General features: G+C 47.3%; 11 protein-coding genes across 11 annotated transcripts; 6 read left to right on the top strand and 5 right to left on the bottom strand.

Annotated features, from left to right (window-relative positions):
- The first annotated feature begins 94 nt into the window (after positions 1 to 94).
- Positions 95 to 1774, top strand: FOIG_09841 (uncharacterized protein). The gene is made up of 5 exons (XM_031210129.1): positions 95 to 496; positions 545 to 811; positions 861 to 1078; positions 1126 to 1236; positions 1287 to 1774. The coding sequence occupies exons 1-5, from the start codon at positions 308 to 310 to the stop codon at positions 1579 to 1581; spliced, it is 1080 nt and encodes a 359-aa protein (XP_031060380.1). The 5' UTR covers positions 95 to 307; the 3' UTR covers positions 1582 to 1774.
- Positions 1775 to 1883: 109 nt separating this feature from the next.
- On the top strand, positions 1884 to 3900 carry FOIG_09842 (uncharacterized protein). Its single transcript, XM_031210130.1, has one exon. The coding sequence runs from the start codon at positions 1909 to 1911 to the stop codon at positions 3541 to 3543; it is 1635 nt and encodes a 544-aa protein (XP_031060381.1). The 5' UTR covers positions 1884 to 1908; the 3' UTR covers positions 3544 to 3900.
- Positions 3857 to 4342, bottom strand: FOIG_09843 (uncharacterized protein; the record flags this gene model as incomplete). The annotated part of the gene is made up of 2 exons (XM_031210131.1): positions 3857 to 4065; positions 4120 to 4342. The coding sequence occupies 2 exons, from the start codon at positions 4340 to 4342 to the stop codon at positions 3857 to 3859; spliced, it is 432 nt and encodes a 143-aa protein (XP_031060382.1).
- Positions 4343 to 6002: 1660 nt separating this feature from the next.
- On the bottom strand, positions 6003 to 7264 carry FOIG_09844 (uncharacterized protein; the record flags this gene model as incomplete). Its single annotated transcript, XM_031210132.1, has 1 exon — positions 6003 to 7264. Exon 1 carries the CDS (start codon positions 7185 to 7187, stop codon positions 6003 to 6005), a length of 1185 nt encoding a protein of 394 aa, XP_031060383.1. The 5' UTR covers positions 7188 to 7264.
- Positions 7265 to 7788: 524 nt separating this feature from the next.
- FOIG_09845 (uncharacterized protein) lies at positions 7789 to 10475 on the top strand. Its single transcript, XM_031210133.1, has 4 exons — positions 7789 to 8952; positions 9005 to 9595; positions 9650 to 9969; positions 10022 to 10475. The coding sequence occupies exons 1-4, from the start codon at positions 7982 to 7984 to the stop codon at positions 10186 to 10188; spliced, it is 2049 nt and encodes a 682-aa protein (XP_031060384.1). The 5' UTR covers positions 7789 to 7981; the 3' UTR covers positions 10189 to 10475.
- Positions 10425 to 11456, bottom strand: FOIG_09846 (uncharacterized protein; the record flags this gene model as incomplete). The annotated part of the gene is made up of 1 exon (XM_031210134.1): positions 10425 to 11456. The coding sequence occupies one exon, from the start codon at positions 11454 to 11456 to the stop codon at positions 10452 to 10454; it is 1005 nt and encodes a 334-aa protein (XP_031060385.1). The 3' UTR covers positions 10425 to 10451.
- Positions 11457 to 12520: 1064 nt separating this feature from the next.
- Positions 12521 to 13624, top strand: FOIG_09847 (uncharacterized protein; the record flags this gene model as incomplete). The annotated part of the gene is made up of 2 exons (XM_031210135.1): positions 12521 to 13455; positions 13504 to 13624. The coding sequence occupies 2 exons, from the start codon at positions 12521 to 12523 to the stop codon at positions 13622 to 13624; spliced, it is 1056 nt and encodes a 351-aa protein (XP_031060386.1).
- Positions 13625 to 13797: 173 nt separating this feature from the next.
- Positions 13798 to 14939, top strand: FOIG_09848 (uncharacterized protein). Its single transcript, XM_031210136.1, has one exon. The coding sequence runs from the start codon at positions 13941 to 13943 to the stop codon at positions 14793 to 14795; it is 855 nt and encodes a 284-aa protein (XP_031060387.1). The 5' UTR covers positions 13798 to 13940; the 3' UTR covers positions 14796 to 14939.
- Positions 14811 to 15982, bottom strand: FOIG_09849 (uncharacterized protein; the record flags this gene model as incomplete). Its single annotated transcript, XM_031210137.1, has 1 exon — positions 14811 to 15982. One exon carries the CDS (start codon positions 15980 to 15982, stop codon positions 14936 to 14938), a length of 1047 nt encoding a protein of 348 aa, XP_031060388.1. The 3' UTR covers positions 14811 to 14935.
- A 301-nt stretch (positions 15983 to 16283) lies between these two features.
- On the bottom strand, positions 16284 to 17140 carry FOIG_09850 (uncharacterized protein). The gene has a single exon (XM_031210138.1). The coding sequence runs from the start codon at positions 17022 to 17024 to the stop codon at positions 16419 to 16421; it is 606 nt and encodes a 201-aa protein (XP_031060389.1). The 5' UTR covers positions 17025 to 17140; the 3' UTR covers positions 16284 to 16418.
- A 537-nt stretch (positions 17141 to 17677) lies between these two features.
- FOIG_09851 (uncharacterized protein) lies at positions 17678 to 18886 on the top strand. Its single transcript, XM_031210139.1, has one exon. It carries the CDS (start codon positions 18123 to 18125, stop codon positions 18687 to 18689), a length of 567 nt encoding a protein of 188 aa, XP_031060390.1. The 5' UTR covers positions 17678 to 18122; the 3' UTR covers positions 18690 to 18886.
- Positions 18887 to 18904: the final 18 nt, after the last annotated feature.

The raw sequence follows: 18904 nt of genomic DNA on the forward strand, positions 1-18904 counted from the left end.
AAGTCCCCTTTCGTATGCATGCCAATAATTAGCCTGGCTCTCACGAATCCGCGCTCTGACAGAGATACCGAGACTCATGCAATCTCAGGGTGTTTCCACAAATAGTATACCGACATCAACCTCGCGACCGAGTCATGCACCCCACAATACCCTAGCTTCCGACCGACTCATGCCAATCTTGATACCCAATTAAATTGGGGAATACCCCCGATGATCATCAAACTGGCTATGCCATATCTACTCCAAGGGCCTTCTAGCTAAATGTTAGTCCCTCTTCAATGGTTTCCTCTTCGTATGAGCTAGCAATATGGCTGTCGATGGAGGTAATGTTACCTACGATGAGGCTTTTCTCAATGAGAGTCGGCAGAATGAGGTTTATGCGAGGCACATTGCCTTTTTCGCTCTGATGATGATTATTGTGCCGTGTCGGTTCTTTTCATCGAGGTTGACGAAGAAGACGCTTTCTTGGGACGATTGGCTTGCGTATTTCGCAGCGGTAAGCCACTCGGCTCTCCGAATTTGACGTGTCTGACATTTCTTATAGTTCAATACTGTTGGGGTATTCATCACAAGTATGCTATGGCTTCGATTCGGCCTGGGGAGGCATCTTGCTTGGGTGATGCAGGACAATCCGAAGAACATCGAAAACTTCTTCAAGGCCATCGTTGCAAATGAGATCATGTACACGACGGCTTTGGCCTGTGCGAGATTATCCCTTGTGGCGTTCTTCTACCATATTTTCGGTGTATCAAGCATGAGATATTTTCTCCACGGATTTGTCGCCTTTATCATTGCATGGGCCATCTCGACGGCAAGGCTCACCACCAAAAAGCTCTGCGGCCAATGCTGACATGGCGTAGTACGTTCCCTCGATTCGAACATGCTGGCCTATCTCGAGCTTCTGGGATGGCACGAACCAGAATTGCATCGATCTTTCCAAATTCTATGTTGGAGTCGCCATTGGTGGTATCATCACTGACATTGGTCTGATGATTATTCCTCTGCCGTATATCTGGGCTTTGAAGGTACCCTTATACCATAAGATCTTGATCGCAATCATGTTGGTCTTTGGTAGTTTGTGAGTACCTCTCCCCCAAATAGCGATTGTCATGCTCACAAACGAAGTGCTTGTTTCGTCACCATCATCCGCCTCACCAAGGTCATCACCGTTGATCTGACCGATCCAACTTGGGGTACTGTCGATCTGATGATCTGGACCGGCATGGAAGTCTACAGGTAATGTATTTTCCTCTGAAACAGCTGTGAAACCAATACTGACTGATCAGCGCTGTGATTTGTTGCTGCCTCCCAACCATGCGTCCGCTGATCAAACTTTTCTGGAAGAAGCTCGGCTTAAAGCAACTGAGTTCAACTGGGAATACCGATCCCTCAAAACCTGTATCGAACGGTACCGGCATGTGGGGAAATAAGTCTCGTCAGAATTCACGACATTTAACAGATGGTGTTCTTGCATCAAATGCAGACGAGATGGAGCTGACGAAGCATGCTTACTATGAGCTGCATTCAGATAATGCTCACGGTCGATCGCAAGACTCCATCACGGTGCATCAGCAAGTTTGAACATAGAGCCACTCTTTAAAAAAGAGGCTGAAATCGGTAGACAGTACGAAGTGTAGTTTTAGAATAAGCATAAACTGAGCATTCATTCTCAAAGGGTTTTCGGTGGAAATATGGATCACCCGAAGCCGGACTGTCTAGATCCCGAGAAGTGGGGCACCGGTCCCGAACCAACTGCGCCGTCCCGTCCCTAGCCCGATGTCAACGTCGGACCCGAAGCTTGCCTTTTCGGGCCTTGATCAGCACTGTTGATCGGGACTATATATGTTCCCTTCTCGCCATCAAAATACCGGTCATTCTATCTACAATTTTATCTTTTGTTCAAACGACATGGCTACTACACAAGAAACTTCAGTCGTCATCGTCGGCGGTAGCCTCGTCGGCCTCTCAACAGCCCTCTTCCTCTCCCATCTCAACATCCCCACAATTCTCATTGAGCGTCATCCTAGTAGCTCCCTTCACCCTCGTGCCATTGGCTACACTGCCCGAACAATTGAACTCTTCCGTACCGTTGGCGTAGAGTCGAAACTCAAAGGCATTCAATGGTCAGGCGGTCCACCCCGGCGTATCGTTGTTGAGAGTCTTGCCGGCAAGTGGACGAAGGAGCAAGGCTGGACGCAGAGACCCAAAGGTGGACCGCCTGTTTCGTTTGCGGAGTATTCTCCTACTGAAGGTGTTGCTATCGCTCAAGATGTCATTGAACCTGTTTTGAGAGATCGCGCGAGGGAGCTTGGTGCGGATCTTAGACTGGGCTTCACTGTTACGGGCTGGAGCCGAGATGGTGCAGGTGTTACAGTCAATGCTACGGGAAGTGACGGTGAAGAAATCCATGTCAAGGCAAGTTACATGATCGCATGCGATGGCAACCGCAGCCGTGTTCGAGAAAGTCTCGGTATCCAACGTCATGGCGTTGGTCTTCTTCGCAAGCTCCAGAGCATCATGTTCAGATGCGAGCCTCTTCAACATTTCCTCGACCACGGCTACAGTCAATTCCAGATTGAAGGTCGCGAAGATGGTTTCGAGGCTTTTATGACCACTTATGGCGGCGGGCGATGGATGCTGGCTTGGAACCAAGAGGTCGACGACCCTGCAGCTGTTCTAGATGGCACGACCCAGCGCGACATGGTCCGCAAGGCTTCTGGTGTACAGGATCTTCGCGATGAGGATATTAAACTTATTACCACTGGTAAATGGGACATAGGTGGTCTCATTGCGGATAAGTTCTCTTCTGGTCGTATCTTCCTTGCTGGCGATGCAGCTCATGCCCTCCCTCCAAACCGTGGCGGTTACGGAGCAAACACCGGCATAGCCGATGCACATAACCTTGCATGGAAGCTCGCATCAGTGCTTCGCGGCGAATCATCGTCAGAGCTTCTTGATACGTATGACGTTGAGAGACGACCTGTCGCAGATGTCCGGCATGACCAGATCTTTGCAAGGGAGGACTACAAGCGATACGTCGTCGACAAGGAATGGCCTGGAAAGAATGTCGAGGTCATGGATGATGCCGCGATGGAGTTCGGCTATTTCTACAACTCAAAGAGCATCATAGGTGGTCCTGATGGATCTGTTCCCGTGAAGAGACCAGATGAGTGGAACGGACAACCAGGTACTCGAGCACCTCATGTCGCTTTGCAGGGAGATCATGTTTCAACGCTAGACTTTTTCGGTACATCCTGGGTCGTTATCTCAAAGGACAAGAACTGGCGCCAGCTTGTCACAGAGGCATCTAAAGCGACCGACGTAAAGATCACGTTTGTGCATATTGGAAGCAGTGTTACCGAGAAGAATGAGGGAGACTTCGATACGTTGTTTGGCTTGGAGGCCAGCGGCGCTTCTTTGGTTCGACCCGATGGCTTCATTGCTTGGAGAACGAAGAACCGGCAGGCTGAACCACAGGACGACTTGACGCAGGCGGTGGTCCAGATTTCATTCTCACCGAAGCACACGAGGGGGTTACAGTGAAGGTTCGTGGTTTTAGTTCGAAACTTTATGCTTAAGCTTAGTTTTTTAGGGCAAAGTGTAATAGTAGGTCAATTGTTATAGATAGAATTCCTGATTCCTGACTATGCGCAAGGACACTCCACGTCCGAAAGAACAAGACGGATCCAAAGGGACAGCTCCTGTGGCGCTTGATAGATACCATATTCAATTGCCGACTCAACAATTCTAGATTCAAGAATTAGTCTAATTATGCGAGCATTGCCTGAGCCAATAGCCAGCCGGGGTGTATGGCCAGAGTATACACAGCCACTATGGCACATAGGTATCCCAACCACTAATTAAAAGGCCGGCAGTAGTAGACGGTCTCAACAGTCCAGCCATCCACGGTGTACAACACAACAGGCTTACCAACAGGCCCAGTGCGCTTCCAGCAGTTATACGTATGGTACCCGTTGGTGCCCGTGCCAGCCCAGGCATTATCATGCTTGCTAGCCGCGTCCGCAAAGATGTTTGACGTGAAGGACACGCCAGTGCCAAAGGTACCTTGGTTTCCAGTCAGCTTCTTGCTTTTCAAGGGTAGAAGGAACAAGAACTTACCCTTTACGGCTTGACCTTCCCAAATGATGTGGCTTCCGTGGGTGACATCGACGTAGTCATCGGGACGAGAGCCTCCGGTTCCGCCGGTTGCATCATGTCCGTCGGCATAGTATGCCATTCCGCTGGAGATCTCATTGCCTTTCCAGGAGTTTACGAGGTAGAGTGTGTCGGCGGCCGAGGCAGCGCCAACGAGGATGGCAGTGAGAAAAGCGGTGATCTTCATGGTGATGGTGATGAGGCTGGATGGTTGGGTTGTGATATCTCTTGGCGAAAACACCGCATATTTATATAATACGAGAATGCACGTTTTCGCAAAAGGACCAAGCTGTGAACCAATACCTAGCGGCTGGACAGTCAGCTTGGGACGTGATATCCATCTTGTGTGCAGCTTTGTTTCATTTACCCGATTACAAGCGCTTACATCAGCGGCCGTCACTGAATCGAGAAGCTGCTCCACTGAGCTGAAAATTCTTTGGCTATTAGTTGGCCGACCCCTGGTATCATTAGAACTCCTGCCCTGCGAGTAATACCGACCTAAACAGAATATGGTGGCAATTCTCGAGGCTCGGGCCGCCGTTTCATGCCTACTTTGCCTGATTAGGCAGGACTCTCACAGCGATTGGTGTTTATCTTCAGTTCGTGGTAATTTGCCTGTGATTCACAACAAGGAACTCCATGCTTCCATGATATAGTACTTGTTTTTCTCATGCAACTAAACGGGCGCGATTGGAAGGACCGCAAAGTAATGTCTGTACTTGGCCAAGTCAAGTCCATGGCGGTGTGCCCAAATATAGAGTCTTGTCAGCTGTTGATGCGTTTAGTCGCCGTTGGTGGATGACCAGATGATAAGTAGGGTCACGCTGAGAGAAAAATGCAACCCGAAAGGGCAATTCAGATCTTTGGGTTTTGATACCCAAGATTCTAAACACATGATAGCATATGGCCAAGATAATGCTCTCAAGAGTCTTTCAGCCGAGTGCAAATTTAATTGCAGGACCAATTATGGACAGACACGATTCTAGTTCAAATCCTGTTTGTTTGTCGACTCCTGCATCGGTGCCAAGCCATGTGACATGAATTTTTGAAACTGGAGAGGAAGCTTTACTATAAGGATTAGTAACAAAACCTATGCCATAAGGAAAGGTGATTATTTTGGGTAATACACATAAAATCCTTCGAATCTTATTTTTTAACTACAGTTTCCTTTACTAGTTTATGCTTATAAGATGAATTTAAGGTATTATCTTATACACCACGGCGAGTATATTATTAGTACATGTATATCTTAGTGCTGTTATCTTTTTTAGAAACTAAGGTAATTAAGAACTATTAAATCTTCTTTTTAGTTATATAATATGTATTGATTTTGGTTCTATAAAAGGGTTAAGCCTAGTATTTCTAGTTAGTACCTTATGCTAATGCTCTATGGGTATACTCTAGGTATTAGTAAAATAAGATATAAACCTAAGATCTGTAGATTTATAAGATTCAACTATTCTTTATTATAGTTCTTTAAATAGAACCCTAATGGAGGACGTTCTATACTTCGTTTATTATAATATAATGCTACCTGTGGATCTCTGTAATATAGATAGGGAGATAGCATTGGACTATGCTGTTGAGATGGGACAGCAGGATTATAGCCCAGACCGTTTTGACCGAGGCCGATGGGCTAGGGCGGAGGGGCAAATTCGCGGTGTAGAAAAGGATATACAGTTTGGATGTCTACCAACCCTACTAAGTGAGCCCTAAGCCGTTGTCTTTACTTTCGTTGGCAAACATCATCGCATATCACCACAACTACCGAAGAACTACATCAAGCCTTTTAAATAAAAAAAGAAAACAGCAGTTGAAAATGGAGCAAACATGCTTATCTCGCAATGCTAATCAGAAGAGGGAGGAGACTTTGGCCACATTTCCCACTCTATCACATCCTCCCATCGAAGGATCTCATCATCCTCGTCGTCGAGAACAGGCGCTGAGTAATACATGTTCCTCCTTTTATTTCGCCTGCGCTCCGCTCGTTTCGCTTTTTCAGCCATGTGCTTCTTGCGTGCCCTCTTTGCCCACTGCTTTAACTTGTCAGGGTAGCATATGCACCACAACGCAACCTCTCGTGCCGCCATAGCGTCTTCCATGGCATCATGAGTGTCGGAACCCTGTCGAATACTCAATTTCAACAAATCTCCACAGAGGGATTGAAGACTCCATCGATGACCAAAGGGAGTACCTGTTCCAAACACCGCTTCTGCTGTAAGAATAGCAGTATCGAAAATCTTTTCATGTGATACTCGTAGCCTTCTTAAATCTTGCTGGAGAGATTGTCCAACCATTGCTGTTTCTGTGTTGATATGCTTGAGTAGCTCTTGTCGCGCTGCTTCCCAACCATAGAGAATTTGTCCTTGGGATGCAGCTATAGCGAGTGTCGCCGGCCTTATACCATGTATGTTGGTACGCCAGTCAATGATGGGCTCGAGAGGTTTGACAAGAGAATTGATCAAAACTTCGCCAGTGAAAAAGTCGATCGCGCAGATGGATATGATTTCACTCTCACCATTTACGACTCCTGCCATTTCGCAATCTAGAGCGATTGCCTTTCTTTTGGGCTCGAGAGAGCTCGGGTAAGAAGCCATAACGGTTTGCTTCGTGATAGCGGCCTGTCTAGCGTTCTCGCGAGTTTCCTTCCCCAAGACATAGCCCTCCTTTCTAAGGCGCTCAGAAGAATGGCATTTGAGAATGAGACGGTCGTATATAATTCCCATATCTAGTAGTGGTAGTCTTTTGTAGTTTTGGTCTTGGAAGTGAAATTGCTGTGGAGGTTGAGGCGTTGAGACGGTTAACACTTGGTTCTGAGATGGCACAACCGCCGGTAACTTCCCATGTTTTGCTTCGTTATGCTGAGACAAGGCTTCTGTGCTGCAAAACCATCTGATGCAGTGCTCACAACACTGATTGCCTTCATGGTCTGCATCTAAACAATGTTTCGCCAATTGGGAATGAGTTTTGAAAGGAGCAGAGCATACTTTACAGCATGGCTTTCTATTCTTGTTGACTTTGACTTTGACCATTGTAGATATGTTTGAAAGGAAGTGCTCAGTAAAATGAAAGAGGAGAAGTTGGAGGCGACATGAGTTATTTGTTTACGAGTTGCATGTTGGGCCTCAGCGCTTGGCAGGCCTCCTGAGTCAATTGTGTGTTGGCAGTGCGAATGCAGGATGGTGGCGCGATCACGCGATCCAGGCAGTGCGCCTCGGCCGAGTTGAGTAGCCAAGTCCACATCTGTAGTAACACGAATCGGAGCCTATTGGTTAATTTGACTGATATATTCGTATCTATGTGAAAGATTACAGCCTTGCAGGCATGTCCCCTAATAAAGTGAAGGTCAGGTAGTGGGCTGGCATCGTGAAATAAATTGATGTCAACGGCCAAGCAGGAAGGTGACAGCTATCGGTCACACAAAGGTTCATCAGTTTGATCCGTCCATGGAAATGTAAGATAAGCGCTGTAATAAGTGTTATCTAGTGCGGGGTTTAAAATGCATCCTCAAGCTGAACCAACAAGCTCTGCCATGTCTTGACAATTTACTTTTTCAAAGGCCCGCTATGCATGCAGGAGGCCGACCTCTCTGTCATCCAGTCAGGTTTATCCGGCTGCAGTGGCCAGAATATTGCCACATACATGAGACGTAGGACTTGAATATCAGCACATTTGGAAGAGGACTTCACTTGTGACGTTGGTCTCCTCTTGACAATAAGAAGGGGGCTCTTCCCGTGGATTCCACTCATTTTGACCCTCTGACCATTCCTACCACCAAAGCTCCCAGCCTTCTGCATCCTACAAATCACTTTTCGTCATCTTAGATATGTCATCCTTCCAAAAGGTCCAATCAGACATTCATGCTAGTCAAAGTCAGCTGCCGCATCCTATCCATGCCATTGCCAAGCACATCCCGAGGCTCTCGGAGCTTTCTTGGTTTGGGTGCAATGATGAACTCTCGGAACCAAGTATATCTGCAGAGTGCATAACTGATATTCTTGCCAACAATTTCAATCAAATGCATCAGCAAATCGAAGACTTGCAAGGCACGATAAACGATCTTTTAGACGAAAACAAGGACCTAAAGGTTCAGATGTCGACAAAGATTGAAGAATCAATATCCCTGCTACAGAAAATCTGCAAAATGAATATTGATATACAAACAAGTCTCAACGAAAAAAGGGCAATGGCAGATGAAGTTGACAAGCTGCGAGCGCAGATTGCCGGGCGTCCGCTAGGAATGCTTGAAACAACACAAAGAGGCATCATCATCAGCAAACTACTATCTAGATCACAGTCTATCTACGAGAGTTACAACGCAATCCAAGAGGAGGGATTACTTAATTCCAAAATTGAGAATGCGGCGTCTGATGTAAAGAGCCCTTTGGACAGTATCCTCAGTGCTGATGAGGCTCGAAGGCTGTTTCATTCCTTTCAAGATTGGTTTGACGAGCAAGATCTGGATTCAATATCATTGCGCCGTTGCTCAGTTTGTCACAAGATGAGGTTCGAACAAGCCACGCCCAATATTTCATACCCTTTAGTCGACGAATTTTCCACAAGTCTCCGACGGCCTATCACCTGCAGGACTTCTGTCTGCTTGGTCTGCTATCTTGAATCTGTTCTCAAGTCTATACAGGGACTACCTGAAACTTGGTGGGAAATGTCGGGGTCAACAGTTCTGATACCATGTCCGTGCGGTGCCTGTTCGGCTGATATCACTTTCCAGGATCGTGGGACTTTACAGAGGCTACTTAGACTCACGAAAGTCCAGGATGCAGACAAAAAACTGAGAATGTAGGCATATACAGAGTGACCTGGCTTCAAATTGTTAACCTTCCCCAAATAGATATGATACAGCACAGCATCTTGTGTCAGTACTCGACAGCCTTGATCCGCAGCCAACTTTAGAAGCACGTCAAGTAGCCAAGCGCCTACATCAACACCTTACTTCGAATGGTATTATGAAACCACTGCTTGATCTTGCGATCTCAGAACTACATACTCTGGAAGAGGGTGTACCACACGACGTGAACTCCAGCCTCGTTCAGCTCCTCGAGCTGGATGGCACTTACGAGGTATTGCGTGTTCCCATCTTCACACAGCTTCTGCAACGAGCACAGTCTCCGGTTGAATGTTCTATATGCACTGAACCTGTCTATGATTTAGTTGGCGAAGCCTTGAACAAGTGGGATACTATTTGCAGTGATTACGATGGGGACTGGAAGTGGAAGGTTCTTCCTTTCCCTCGCAAGCTTGAACAGAGGTGCTCTCATACTGTTGACTTCTGCACGGAGTGCTTAGAGAACTACATTGAAGCCCAGCTTGATCAACATGGAAGAGCTGGATGCCATCTACTTACTTGCCCTTCTTCCGATTGCGGTCGGCGACTTGAATACGACGAAGTGAAACTATATGCGCGACAAGAGACATTTTCGAAGTAAGTACTGTTTCTAGTATTTATCAGCAAAACGAGATTCTAACACGCTTAAAGATACGATAAATACTTGACACTAGAGGCTTTGAGCAATTTGCCTTCTTTTCGATGGTGTCTTGCCGAAAATTGTTCCTATGGTCAGATACATGACCTAATCGAGAGTAACCACGTCTCATGCGAGGAATGTGGCTACGAGATGTGCTTTGAGCACCAAATTAAATGGCATGATGATCTGACCTGCGGAGAGTTTGATAGCATGGAGAAGAATGGAGACCCTCGGTTCCGTGAAACTCGAGACTGGGTAAATGCCAACACCAAGCAGTGCCCTTCATGCGGAGTCAATACACAGAAAGGCCCAGGTTGCTTTCACATGACTTGTGAGTTACATCGCCAGAAGTCCCACTTGATTTGTTCTGACTTCAATGACAGGTACGCTATGCCGCCACGAGTTCTGCTGGGAATGTCTTGCGAGCTGGAGCGATATCATGCCGAGACCGGGACAGTACAATCAATCAGCTCATCGAGATGGCTGTTACTTCAGGTCCAGTAATCGACAACCTACACAGGTTACTGGGGAGCATATACCTATTAGGTAATGGGACAGGTATATATCAAGTCTGGAACACTGAGACTTAGGTACACTCATTTCTCAGAGGTGAAAAGCTCATCATGCTTTATACTATGTTAAGGTCTGTTGAATATTTGCGTATACCTAGGACTAGATCGCTATTATCAGACAATCTCAGTCCAGGCATGACTGTAATCACTATTAGTCCACAGCCTCCATTTATCGGCAATCAGGAAAACCCTGGATCCACAGGGACGAGATTGCGTTAGATCTGAGGTTTATGTGTATTTTTTAATATTTAGATCCTATATCGCCCTTTCGAGCTTGTAGGTGCTTAAAGTTTAGTTCTCCGGGCTCATCATGTATCATCTCAATCCACGGCAATTCACCAACCATTTTTCGCGCAGTTTCCCAAGAGAGGTCTGGTTCAACAGAAGATCTCCATACTGAAAATGATATCGAGCTCGATGTGTCGATAGTAGAGATATACCCCATCAACATCAGCCAAAGAAGCAATGGCATGTAGGAATTTTGTTCTTGTTTCATAGCCAAATAGCACTCCTCAAGCTGTGAGGTAAATATTGGTAGGTGAGATTTCCGTACCGGACTACGCGAGAGTGTGGACAAAAAGGCAAGCATGCCAAGTCGCAGAGCTTCGGATACGACAGGGAGATGACCGTCTCCCAGACCGATCAACAGAGTTTGACTCGTGCTAACCTGAGACTGGAAGTCCAACCAATTGAGAATTCTTTTCGACTTTGAGGATTGACATCGGTTCGCATGATTTGACAAAGCTTGCAATGTCTGGTAGCAACTCATCAACGCGGGATGCACCATCAACCAGGGCAAAGTACTTGACAGGCTAATGACGCTGGCAGGTTGTTGGCAGTATGAATAGTCGAAAGGAAAGCACAATGGCTGACCCGTCGCCAACGACATCCTAAGATCGACCTGCTGGATCTTGAACAATAGTTTAGAGTCCGACGGCACCGGCTTTGTCTCACGCAATTCCAACAACCTCCTCAGTCCGTCGAGGTGTGTTGAAACAGCATCAAAATCTTGAAACGACTCAGCTGCAAAGAGCAGAATCAATATGATAAGTATGGTGGAGTAGGATTGTTGCGCTGAAGCATTGCGAAGACTGCTATTCAAAGACGAGAGGATGGTGCAGAGTAGTCGCTGCGATCGAAGTGATAGCTTGGTTCCAGAACATAAATCATCCACGGCATATGTAGCCAGGAATATCGACTCAAGTAGAGTCTTGTTCTCATTCAGCAATGTCAAGTCGTCGGTCATTCTATGTCCTTGGACGTCTGTGTTCTCGAGGTATATCTCAAGAGGATATGCCGCATCCAGCAAGGCATTGTACTTGACGACTACAATCTCCCGTTAGTACTGACGACCGACTTTCTGGTGCGGATCTACAATACATACCTAATCGCAACACAGTAAATGGCAAGCGAGATGAGTCAAAACCAAGCTCGTCAGTTCGGATCTGTAGTGACTTTACAAGAGGCCCGCAACTTGTTAATTGATAAGAAGACGTAACCTCTAGGAATTCAGTACTCTTCCCGAGACTTTCAGTTGCGGCGACTGTCTCGGATTCCTTACGCGCCTTTCTTCTGGATCGACGCGAGCCTTGGCGAACATTGACGCCCTTCATGCACCGACTCCGAATCGAGACTCGACTACCGGGTTCGAGTGGGCGCCCATGGCCATCAACGGTCAGAAACGTAAACTCAGTGGCTGCCATTGGATCAGATGATTGCCGATGATGAGTGAGTGATGTTGACCGTTCCGAAAAAGGGTCTCAATCTGGCCCAAATCTCGCATCCGCTAAGCCTCAATCCTTCATGATGGACCCAGGCTTGCATTAATCAGCTGAACTCCACCACCTTGACCAGACTGATACCTCAATTGGGCCTAGCGTGATTATCGAGAACTGTTGACCCGCCTCCACTCAATTCGGATTTTAGAATGCTCCGAGCTAACGCAGATCTTATCTTCTGTACTAACCGCGTTGGGACAGCAATCTGGTTGTATATCTAGGTCGATCCGAAAACTTCGGAGGAGTATGCGAGGCATTACCACAAGACACAGAAGCTAAAGCAAAAGTCTGATAACGCGCATTAGTAAAGCACGTTCTAGATGCGAAGACCACATCGTTATCCAAGCTGGGTTATATCGCACGTCGATCACGACAAAATGGTATACGGGAAACGCCGACTCCATCTGAACATTCAAACCAAAGGGCTACCTATAAAGGGAAAGCTGTGTCTGCTGAGATCGATATCATAAAAATTCATGATTGCTCTACTTTGAGCTTCTTCCTTCCCAAAGAAACATTCTGAATATTCACCATGGCTATTCAGTTATATCCCTTCCAAAGTGCATCTTCACAGATGCCTGCACTTACCCTATCCCCTGGCCAACTTTTCATTCAATCCCAACTTTGCACCAAACCACAGTATCCACCCAAGGATCTCGAACTCACCGGCCGAACAGCCATTATCACTGGAGCAAATAACGGCATTGGTTTCGCATGTACCAAACTCCTCCTTCAACATAAGTTGAGCCATCTTATCATCGCGGTTCGTTCTGAAGAGAAGGGCAGCGCTGCTGCTGAGCAACTCCGTCGCACGTTACCTTCCAGCAGTCCTCAGATTGATGTCTGGAAGCTTGATATGGCAAGTTATAGCTCTATTGAAGACTTTGCAAAGCGTTGCGAGACTCTACCAAGGATAGACTTTGTCTTTCTCAACGCTGGTATGGGCGGTACAACCTTTAACCTGAATAAGGCCACGGGCCATGAAGAGACTATGCAGGTTAACTTCTTGTCTACCATGTACCTTTCTGTTCTTCTCTTGCCGGTACTCACGAGCAAGGCTCCAGCCCCGAAGCCAAGCCGTCTCACAATTGTCAGCTCTGGAACGGCCATGCACTGCGAATTGCCCGAAGCCAAGGCAGACCATATCATATCTGCTCTTGATTTAGAAGCCAACTTTGATGGCATGGGGCACTATGCCAAGTCCAAGCTCCTCGGTCAACTCTTCATCGACAGACTATCTCAACTCGTTGACCCAAGCGATGTTGTCATCAACCTTGTTGACCCAGGCTTGACCAAGGGCACAGGACTGATGGATAAAAGCTCTGGTCTCATGAAGATCGTTATGGCCATGGGAACTAGGGTAGTCGGCCGTACACAGGAGCAGGCTGCCTCAGCCTACGTTGATGCAGCGATTGTCAAGGGAGAGGAATCACATGGGTCGTATATCATGGACTGGAAGATCTGCCCGTAAGTACTTAGGCGACGCATTTTCCTACAGTCGCTAACAGATCCTAGATTCGGCTCATACTACTACTCTGAAGAGGGCAAGAGTGTTCAGGATAGAATATGGATGGAGGTGATGGATGAATTCGCGTTTGGTCGTATAGAAGAGATTATAGGTTCTTTAACGAGATAGACTACTCAGTGGTACAATGTAGACGGGGACCTTTAGTTATTTTCGGACTCGGATTCGGGATAACATGTAATGTGAGACAAGCATGGAAAATCTCCTTTTGCAGACGATTATGCGACAACATAAGCACTAGTGATCCGCTTGCATGAAAGCGGCACAGTATCAACTCTTATCATCTATCACACCTTTTCCGTATAAATAATGTTGATTTGCTCCTTTTTGTAAATTTTGACTAGTCTATCATACCATAAAGTATTATATCACGTTCGCCGCCCCCCGCACTTTATCTGACAGGCCATCTCCTCATCTCATCTTCATCATGAACAAAGTCATATCCGGCTCCAACGCTCTGGTAGTCGGCGGCACCAGCGGCATTGGCTACGCAATAGCCAAACGTCTAGCAACATCTTCCAATTACCAGTTCTCATCAATCACTATCCTCGGCCGGACAAAGCCGCAGGTCATGCCAGCTGAAAAGGTCTCCTTTCGCTCCGTTGACGCAACGTCCATGCACGCTTTGAAAGAGTTTGCGCAAGAGTTTCGAAGCAATAGTCAGAACACTCCTCTTGACCTTCTCGTGATGACGCAGGGAATCATGTCATTCGCTGGACGGACGGAAACACCTGAGGGGATTGACAGGAAAATGGCGTTGCACTACTATGGTCGTCAGCTCTTGATTAGAGAACTCAGCCCCATTCTTAGCCATAATGCGAAAGTTCTTCTCGTTCTGGATGGACTCAACGGTAGTCCTGAGAAGCTGAACTGGGATGATCTCGACCTCAAAGGAACCTTCAGCCTCGCTCACGCAGCAAACCACTGCATCTGCATGAATGACACAATGATACAGTATCACGCGCTTCAAAACCAAGGTACCAAACAGTTCTTCGCGCACGGTTATCCTGGAGTTGTAAACACAGCGACGCCGAAGAACTCAGCTTGGTATTTCCGAGCTGTGTCAAAGGTTGCTTCGAGATTGGTTGGTCTGCAGCCTGAGCAGTGTGCTGAAAGACAACTTGATGGACTGTACCAAGCTGCGGATGAGTTGCAATCGAAGGATATGTCCTGGGCTTGTATCGATAACCATGGAAAGGTGATTGGAGGGAAGAAAGAGTGGAGTGAGGAGGAGAGAAGGAAGATTGCTGACCATACTTGGGCTCTTGTTGATCGGACATGAGACATAAGAAGCGATGGGTAGAACACTTTAATGAGAATGATATGTTCAAGCGATTCCATATTCAGATACTCACAATTCACTCCAAAGACATCGATACCTCGAGAACTGGTGAGATCTGGTTGATCTGAACTTTCTACCTCTTACGCCGCCCCCATCTCGCGCAGTACCTTCTCAACAGCCTTGCCCTCACAATCAACCGCATAATCTAAAGGTGTCTTTGAAGACTTTGCTTTCGCATGAATGTCTGCTCCCGCATCGATCAAAAGCTTTGCCTTCGTACCCGAATCACGTCCGCTTCTGAGAGAAGGGTTCCCCGCCACAATATGCAGAACCGTCTCGCCATCATTGTTGGTCGCCTTGACATTTGCTCCTCTCTCGATTATGATCTGCATTGATGCGGTTTCTCCCCATGCTGCAGCACAATGGAGAGCTGTTGCTCCTTCGTCGTTGGTTGCCTCAAGGTCAGCACCCCCTTTGACCAAGTCTCGCACTAGGTCAGATGAGCTCTGCGCAGCGCGATGCAGAAGTGTATCACCACCTTCGCCTTTGAGGTGGATATTTGCTCCATGATCGATAAGAAACTTGACACATTCTGGTCCGTCGCTCATTGCATGATGCAGCACTGGATCCCCATTGTTATTTACGGCGTTAACGTCAGCGCCGGCGTCAAGAAGAGCTTTAACAATCCCGATATTCTCGTGGGATGCAGAAATATGCAAAGCCGTGTTTCCATAGCAGTCCTTTGCCGAGACATCCGCCCCAGTGTCTATGAGGAGCTTTGCGATTTGTGTCTCCCCAAATAATGACACGACATGGAGAGGCGTTTCTTCATCGATGTTGCGACTGTCAACATTCGCTCCCGCCTTCAAGAGCATTTCGGTGATTCTCACATTGCCACCAGCAGACGTGTTGTGTAAAGGCGTGATGCCATCATAGCTTCCTGCAGAGACGTTTGAGCCAGCGTCAATGAGTAGCTGCACGCTCTTTTCGTCGCCGAATTGAACAGCATAGTGAAGCGGTGTGAAGTCGCGAGGTGTTTGCGTTGCCGATACATCAGCATTGTCTTGTAGGAGCTCTTCTAGTCGTTGGTTGTTTTGGTGAAAAGCTGCTTGGTGCAGAGTTGTAATTTCTGCGGGATCGTCGCCTGGAGCGTGGCATGGACAGGTCTGCATCAGTGGAGCAGACATTATGAATAGTTGAGAAATGCTGCAAGGGGGGATTCAAGTCGGCTCAGGAAATCTGTTACATATATGAAAAGTGTTTCATGAAACGTGAACTTCCATTTGGAGCTATCCAGGCAGCAAGTCTGCCATTGTCCTTTTGAGGTCGTGGACCAAGCTGAAGCTAGCTGAAACCTAGGCTCGAATTGGAAGGTATCACAAGAACTTCACGGCAACATCCGTCCAGCATGCTTCAACTAGAGCTGGATCTTAAGATAATGAGTTTCATGACAACTCGCTGGTAGTATCTTCAAGCGTTTGCAAAGTGGTACTGCCAAACTCTTGAATTCCTTTTGGAGGAATCACCAAATCAGCTCTTGTAACCTTTTTGATCTCGCCTAATATTCTATTGCTTTCTCGCCCGCAATCCATCATTAGTCCCAGAGCAAGACCCTGGCATGCGCTACAGGTATCCCAAATCCTTAAACGCCCTCTGCAGAATCTCACGAATGACGTTCTGCTTCCTATTATTATACTCCATAACATCCTCCCCGTTCTCAGCACTCGCCTTCGCAGCCTCCCTCTTGATATTCTCATAAGCTTTCCTATCGTCCTCATTCTTGCTCAGCCAATCTGCAAAGATCTTGTGTCTCACCACCTCGGGGCATCCAGGACCCCAAACATGCAGATTCGTCGGCACGGGTTCGTAGTCGCAGAAGAAGCGGTGTCCATGCCATCCGGGTTCTCTTACAAGAAAATGGAAGCCAGCATTCTCAAGTGCATTTGCGTAGGACGCTTCGTCGTTGATGTCTTTGACGGTTAGGTCAATGTCGATTACAGCTTTTGCTGGCAGACCTGGGACGCTGGTAGAGCCAACGTGGTTGATTGACACTGCTGTATCGCCGATGGCGGATTCGATGCGCGCTTTTGCACGGGCGAAATGCTCTGGCCATTTTGGATCGGGTTCAACAATGGCGATAGGTTGTTTGTGTTTGCGAAATGCAATCCTGTCGATGAGGGAAGGATCAAAGTCGTATTCCTTTAGTAGTTCTTCAATTGTTGGTGTCATGATGAGATATGAGAAGGGAAAATGGCTGTATATTTTATTGACGCCTTTCTGCAGTGTATATAGAGAGAGACAACGCGAGGCATGGCACGAGTTAGCGCAGGTTATAAATGGTGTTGGAGGTTCAGATTCACTGCAATTTTGCTGATCAGGCTGTATTAGGTCAGTCGTGTTCCCCGCACCCAACAAGCCTTCCCCATTTGTCGTGGCTCGGTGACTCATTCACCGACGGTTTCCGGGATAAGCTGCCGTGGATCACTAATGCGACTGGTCTACGTTGTTTGTTCCTTGTCATGCCGAAACCGACCTTGAACTTGATTAAATTCCTCTTGGGGATCGAGCATACGTTATGAGATACTCATGCATAGTGATCAAGAATGACAAGAGGTTACGGTCGAAGCCAGGAGATTGGGAATATTACCATGCCCATAATAGACTTCCTCGTCTTCACATATCCATAAGGTATCATTCACCATCAGTGGACTCTTGAGAATGTCGAAACTTTGCATCCCACAGTTATCGGGTGACCCAATCCCTGCAAAAATCAGCAGAGCGCCGCCAAATGTAATCCTGACCTATTACTAACGTGTCAGATATGCATTGATGGTCAAGGATGTCGAAGGACTTTTGCAATGCTTATGTGTCCAGACAGATAAGCAACCCCACTCTTCAATGCACTGAAGCCGGCCTTGTTGCGGATTGCAAATTACAATCATCATGCCTTCAAGTGCAGACAAAGTGAACGGCATCATATAATCGAACGAGCCGTTGCCGCTCACGGTCGATGAGCTTACGAAGCATTGGTTCACTTAGATTCTCAACAAGCATGTCCAAAATGTTGAAATCATCGAGACGATCCATGGAACGGCATCCGAAATCTCAATCAAATTAACGTTCGAGAATGATACCGATGACAGCGCCAGTAATGTTTGCGTCAAAGGCGGTTTCAATACCGACAATCGAGAGTCTCTGCCTTTCCTCTACGCCATTTACCGGCTTGAAGCCGAGTTCTACTACTACCTTGCCCCAAGGCTCAAGATCCCTCTTCCACCGGTATCGTATGCTGGCACAGATACTGTGAATGGACAGGGCATTGTTATAATGAACGATCTCAAAGCTCAGGGCTACACATTTGGTAGCCCCCTTGAGACATGGCCAGTTGAGAGGGCGAGGATGAGTGTCGAGCAGCTAGCTACCCTCCATGCCAGCACCTGGGGGGATACAGATGAAGGGATTCCCTCTGTGAGCGAAATTGTTTCAATCAGAGATGCAGTCGTGGGATTGTTGGCGCCAGAAGAATGGGACAGACGATTTGCTCCAGGTGCGAGACCTCCAGTTCCTAAGTTTATGGAGGATCGGGAGCGCATGACGGCGGCATTCAAGGCTCTTTGGGCATCAGACTCCAAAATGAAGGGCATCGTTCATGGCGATGCACATATTGGAAACACGTTCATATCACCCACTGGAGAACCTGGCTTCCTTGACTGGCAGGTCATTCACGCTACTTCAGCCCTGCATGATGTTGCTTACTTCATCGGCGGCTCAATGTTAATTCAAGATCGCCACGCTCATGAGAAAGACCTCTTGCAGTCTTACCTCAGCGCCCTGAAGCACACGGGCGGCCCGAAACTTGGGATTGAGGATGTTTCGGAAGAGTACCGACGATAAACCTTTCACGGATTTGCGTGGGCCCTTGCTGGACCGCTGATGCAGAGCCGCGAAATTGTCGATGCCATGGTGGAACGACACTGCGCGGCGATTGTAGATCACAAGAGTATAGAATTACTCGAGGGCCAGGAGGTATAAAAGGAGCTAATAATGTTGCATAAGAATAAGATACTATTTACAACATAGGCGGATTACCAAAGGTCCCTTTGATTCCG

The sequence above is a fragment of the Fusarium odoratissimum genome (genome assembly GCF_000260195.1).
Source record: "Fusarium odoratissimum NRRL 54006 unplaced genomic scaffold supercont1.16, whole genome shotgun sequence".
Taxonomy (NCBI): domain Eukaryota; kingdom Fungi; phylum Ascomycota; class Sordariomycetes; order Hypocreales; family Nectriaceae; genus Fusarium; species Fusarium odoratissimum.

What these genes read in the sequence shown, in the direction of transcription:
- FOIG_09841 (XM_031210129.1), top strand. Translation starts at nt 308, where the DNA reads ATGGCTGTCGATGGAGGTAATGTTACCTACGATGAGGCTTTTCTCAAT. An exon ending in GGCTTGCGTATTTCGCAGCG is followed by an intron (nt 497 to 544) that starts GTAAGCCACTCG and finishes CATTTCTTATAG; the next exon opens with TTCAATACTGTTGGGGTATT. An exon ending in ACCGGCATGGAAGTCTACAG is followed by an intron (nt 1,237 to 1,286) that starts GTAATGTATTTT and finishes CTGACTGATCAG; the next exon opens with CGCTGTGATTTGTTGCTGCC.
- FOIG_09842 (XM_031210130.1), top strand. Translation starts at nt 1,909, where the DNA reads ATGGCTACTACACAAGAAACTTCAGTCGTCATCGTCGGCGGTAGCCTC.
- FOIG_09845 (XM_031210133.1), top strand. Translation starts at nt 7,982, where the DNA reads ATGTCATCCTTCCAAAAGGTCCAATCAGACATTCATGCTAGTCAAAGT. An exon ending in GCAGACAAAAAACTGAGAAT is followed by an intron (nt 8,953 to 9,004) that starts GTAGGCATATAC and finishes TTCCCCAAATAG; the next exon opens with ATATGATACAGCACAGCATC. An exon ending in AGGTTGCTTTCACATGACTT is followed by an intron (nt 9,970 to 10,021) that starts GTGAGTTACATC and finishes CTTCAATGACAG; the next exon opens with GTACGCTATGCCGCCACGAG.
- FOIG_09848 (XM_031210136.1), top strand. Translation starts at nt 13,941, where the DNA reads ATGAACAAAGTCATATCCGGCTCCAACGCTCTGGTAGTCGGCGGCACC.
- FOIG_09850 (XM_031210138.1), bottom strand. Translation starts at nt 17,024, where the DNA reads ATGACACCAACAATTGAAGAACTACTAAAGGAATACGACTTTGATCCT.
- FOIG_09851 (XM_031210139.1), top strand. Translation starts at nt 18,123, where the DNA reads ATGAACGATCTCAAAGCTCAGGGCTACACATTTGGTAGCCCCCTTGAG.